Genomic DNA, 5185 nt, shown 5'->3' with positions numbered 1-5185 from the left:
CTAAATGATTTGACTGATTTTACTAAATTTTCATTTAACGACTTTCAGATATCAACTTCATGTGAAGTCGACTTCAATATATATATATATTGTTGCTTTTTTCATGGTATGAAAAGGAATTTCATTTTTTGTTGTGTTATCTGCAAAGGGTGTTGAAGTGATAAACTAGAAAATACGTGATAGCGACAGAATCTCCACATAACTAGGTCATTCATTCCCACATTTCATATACTTGAAATACACCAAATTTTGCCTCATGTGAAAATCAATTTTTGAGGATTTGATCCCCATCACCTTGTTGCATGAAAAATTGTAAGATTCAAGTTAGTTGTCCCATCACCTTTTTGGTGGCTACAATGACTAGCCTAGCTGCACCAATTCTTAACTTACATATCGAGTAGAGGAATGAGTTTGACTTTAGATTTTAATTTGAAGATGCTAATGACGGTGAAATCAATAAGTAGAGATGATAAATACATGTTAGTCTGATTAACATTAAAATTAGAAAAAAATTCATCTAAAAAAATGAAATAAAAGACTCATTTTCCATGTAAAAAAAAAAAAAAACACACTTTCTTCTTCAACCTCTCCTTGTTACGTGTCTCCCCAAAACTGGGTGGTGGATCCCCGGTGGCAATTGCTCATCAAACCGCAAGGACCAGCAATCGTCGATGCATGAGTCCCTTACTCGCTCCACAAAAAGCATCAGAGCAGCTTTCGGAACAACCACTGGATTAGAGATATTTATGTATCGGATCTGATTTGCATATCTGTTATCCGAGTCTAATTTAAAAATTTAGATATTAATCTGTAGGATTATGGATTGGATTGAATTCGATCGGTACCTGTAGAATCGAATTAGGATTTTAGGTTATTATCCACGTATCTGTAGATCCATAAAAAATAAATAAGTAAATATTCAATTTTTGTTTTATTTTAACTAATAATTATCATATATATTGTATTATTTTATTTTTATTATTTTTAAAAAATATGTTTAATAATATTTTAAGAATAAACATGTTCGAAGATGTAAAAAGAAAATTTTATTTTATTTTTTAATAAAAATAAATTTTTTGAAAGAATTTTATATTTTGCGGATATATTCAATCCACAAATGTGTGAATTGGATCCAAACTAAAAAAAATACGAATATTGAATCTGATCCAATAATTTTAGTATAGATCAGATCGAAATTTTTGTCATATTCAATTCCATCCGCGTTCACCCGTAACCTTGGCAATCTTCATCATCGTCATTAACCAGCACAGATGAGGAGACAACAGTTCAATTCAAAGGGTAACAACTTCCAAACCCGCATCAACGCTTGATTCAACTTTTAGTATACATGATCGTTAGCAAATAGAGATATTTATAGATCAAATCTGATTTGTATATTTGTAACGTTTTTTGAATTTGATCTAAAAATTATAAATATGCTCCGACTTAAAATGTTATCGAATAAGATTGGATCTGATCTACATTTTTATTATTTAAAAAATAAAAAAATTATTAATCTTTTAATAAAATAAATTTTTTAAAAATATTTTTATGTTTCGTAAATCGAATCAAATCAAATCCAAACCTACAAAAAATACATAAATTAGATCCAATGCAAGAAGCCACCACGTTATTCCTCCAATTGACATTCATATTCATTGGGACATTACCTATCTACGGCCTACGGTAAAAAGAAGAAAAATATTTACAGTGCTTAATTTCTTAGACACACCTTGAACACTAACCACACTCCAGCTGTGAGTTTTCCATTAGATGATCAACGAATAACCACAGCCAGTAACAAAGAAATGCAGGCTACATATAAACATAATAATAACTAGTAACGCGTCACCATAAAAACATTAAATGACTTCTCGTTCTAATTTCCAAACTTAGTGTTTAATGGCAGGTGTTGCAGCGAGCTGTGCATTTAGGACTGTAATTAACTAAGCTTCTCATACAACAACAGTATACCACCCTGACCCACACGTTCACATTCCGTGTCAGATAAGTAGTTCTCTTCAACCCGCAAACCTTATCCCCCCCACCACTTCTATTTATATCACACCTTCCAATACCACTCCACTCACCACAACACACTTTTCACACATAGAAACAACAAATATTCCTAAACTCACACCAATGACTTGTGCTACGCCTTTCCAACTTCCCTTTCTTATTATTCTCCTCGTCGCTGCAACCACCACCTTCTCCCCACTGCCACCTGTTGAAGCGGCTGACGGGGGCGGACAATGGCAGCTCCTACAGAAAAACATGGGTATCGTGGCCATGCACATGCAGCTTCTCCACAACGACCATGTCGTAATCTTCGACCGCACCGACTTCGGGTTATCCAACCTCTCATTACCCGACGGCAGATGCCGTAGAAACCCCCGAGAGATTGTCGTTAAAACCGACTGCACCGCACACTCAATCGACTACGACGTCGCTGCCAACAAGTACCGCGCCCTGTACGTGGAAACTGACGTGTGGTGCTCCTCCGGGGCGGTGACTCCGGAAGGCACACTCATCCAAACCGGCGGCTTCAACGACGGCGACCGTGCCGTCAGGACCTTCACCCCCTGCCCGGACTGCGACTGGCGGGAGGACGTAAACGGACTGGTGGCCAGAAGATGGTACGCGACCAATCACATCTTGCCAGATGGACGGCAGATAGTAATCGGAGGAAGAAGGCAATTTAATTATGAATTCTATCCCAAGAAAGATGCCACGGCGAGGAACACATACACCTTACCCTTTCTCCTACAAACAAATGATCCAGGCGCTGAAAACAACTTGTACCCTTTCGTCTTCCTCAACGTTGATGGCAATCTTTTCATCTTCGCCAACAACCGTGCTATTCTATTCAATTACCAGAAAAACACTATCGTAAGAACCTACCCTACCATCCCCGGCGGAGAACCAAGAAGCTATCCCAGCTCCGGCTCCGCCGTGTTGCTTCCTCTCAGAAACTTGAACAAGCCGAATGTGGAGGCTGAGGTCTTAATCTGCGGCGGAGCCCCGAAAGGATCTTACCAGCAAGCTCTAGGAGGAAAGTTCCTTCCAGCTTTGGATACCTGTGGAAGGATCAAGATAACAGACGCCAATCCCAAATGGGAAATGGAAACCATGCCTGGTGGAAGAGCCATGAACGACATGGTAATGCTCCCAAACGGCAACGTTTTGATGATGAACGGTGTATCTCGTGGAACTGCGGGTTGGGAATGTGGCCGTGACCCGGTTCTCAACCCGTATCTTTACAAGACTAATGCCCGGGCCGGAGATCGGTTCGAGTTACAGAATCCATCAGACATTCCTAGGGTTTATCACTCCTCGGCGATTTTGCTTCGCGATGGAAGAGTCTTGGTGGCTGGAAGCAACCCTCACATTGGTTACAGTTTCAACAACGTGGTTTTCCCAACGGAGTTGAGAATGGAAGCTTTTTCTCCTTCTTATTTGGAACCTCGCTTTGAAGATGTTCGTCCCAAAATCATAGCTCCTGCCTCCCAAACAAAGCTCAAGTACGGTCAGAAGCTTACAATGCGGATTGGAGTTGCAACAGCATTGGATAAGAATTCGGTGGCGGTTACAATGATTGCGCCACCTTTTACCACTCACTCATACTCCATGAACCAGAGGATGTTGGTGATGGAACCAAATGCCGTTAGAGATGTTGGGAAAATGACTTACGAAGTTGATGTGACTACGCCCGGTTCAGCCGTTTTTGCACCACCCGGTCACTATTTATTATTCGTGGTCCATCAAGATATCCCAAGCCATGGTATTTGGGTTCAGATACTGTGATTTTCAGTGCCCAACGGTTTCTGTTCGCTTATTATTTCATTGTGATATATTATTATTATTATTATTATTATTTTATTTTTTTGAAAAATAAATTATTATGATTTTCCCGTGAAGAAATTCATCTGTGAAGTAAAAAATTTGAATGAAGTGATTTATTTATTTATTTACTGGTTACAGATGTGTGGAAATTGTTTGGAGGCTTTATTTATTTTTTGAATATTTTTATGAAGAATGATATATGCACACCTTTTTTCTTTATATATTTTTTTATTTTATACATACATACACCTTTTATTTGTGGTATAAAAAATAATCGATCTATAAAAAATAAAGTTGTCTTTTAAATCCAAAAAGAAAGCACACAGAAAAATAATGCAATAAATTTTTTTCTATTTTTATACGGGAAACTTAACTTAGATTCTTTGTGAATACTAAATAATAATATGTTTTTCAAGGTTTTGTGTTTAAGGTTTTGGTAAAGGTAAAAATCCAGGTGCAATCGACTTTGCGTGAAGTTGATACTTCAGAGTTATTAAATGATTGACTGATTTGACTAAATTTTTATTCAACAGTTTTTACATATTAATTTTACGTAAAGTCGATTTCACCTGAGTTTTTACGTTTGTTAAAATATATTTTGTTTCTTTTCAATAGATAACGTAAAGAAAAGAGCTTGTATTTTTAATTTTTTTTAATCTCCAGCCGTGTAATAAATTAATTAAGTTCGTAACAAGTTCGTTCAAGCTTAGAAATTGAGGTGATGACGTACAAAGTTTAAGACAAAAAAATAATTGTTATATATTATTTTCTTCTAGTTTCTAATTAATGTCGGTCTCTCTGAATAATAACTAATAAGGGATTTTTCTAGACGCATGGAAGACAGCTTTTTCGGTGATATATCTTTTTATTGATCGAATAACTCAAATTTATTATGCGAATTTTAAATGGAAAAAAAATATCGAACCAAACTGGAATCTACCTCTAGATCTGTTTAAAACGCGTGAAATATCAAATATAGTTGTTTAAAATGAAGAAAAAATAAAAAATTAGTACAAAACTTTTCCATTTTAAAATAACTTTATTGTATGTATGGGTCTTTTAAGAAAGTCGGACTCATGAAATTTTCCCGCTTTAAAGACAGAATAATTCGAGTGAAATCGAAAATAAAAAAATATATAAAATAGGCAACACCCTTTATTCCTTATGGCCATTTAATATTTTATAGAAATGTACAATATGCATGACTGCCAGTTTCAAGTGCTAATTAATAAAGATATTGTAATTATTTTTTATAAAAAATAATATTAATTTAGAACAATTCAAAATTTAATTCACTATTTTTTCGTTCAAATTAATTTGTCTAACCTAATTTTAATAAAAA

The 5185-nt window shown here is 35.7% G+C and overlaps 1 protein-coding gene across 1 annotated transcript; it reads left to right on the top strand.

Moving 5' to 3' along the window:
• Window positions 1-2068: 2068 nt before the first annotated feature.
• LOC107477344 (aldehyde oxidase GLOX1) lies at window positions 2069-3978 on the top strand. Its single transcript, XM_016097375.3, has one exon. It carries the CDS (start codon window positions 2143-2145, stop codon window positions 3802-3804), a length of 1662 nt encoding a protein of 553 aa, XP_015952861.1. The 5' UTR covers window positions 2069-2142; the 3' UTR covers window positions 3805-3978.
• Window positions 3979-5185: the final 1207 nt, after the last annotated feature.

This window comes from Arachis duranensis, chromosome 1 (assembly GCF_000817695.3).
Source record: "Arachis duranensis cultivar V14167 chromosome 1, aradu.V14167.gnm2.J7QH, whole genome shotgun sequence".
NCBI classification, from domain to species: Eukaryota; Viridiplantae; Streptophyta; class Magnoliopsida; order Fabales; family Fabaceae; genus Arachis; species Arachis duranensis.
Note: the sequence above shows the minus strand (reverse complement) of the source record. Positions and strands in the feature narration are given on the sequence as shown.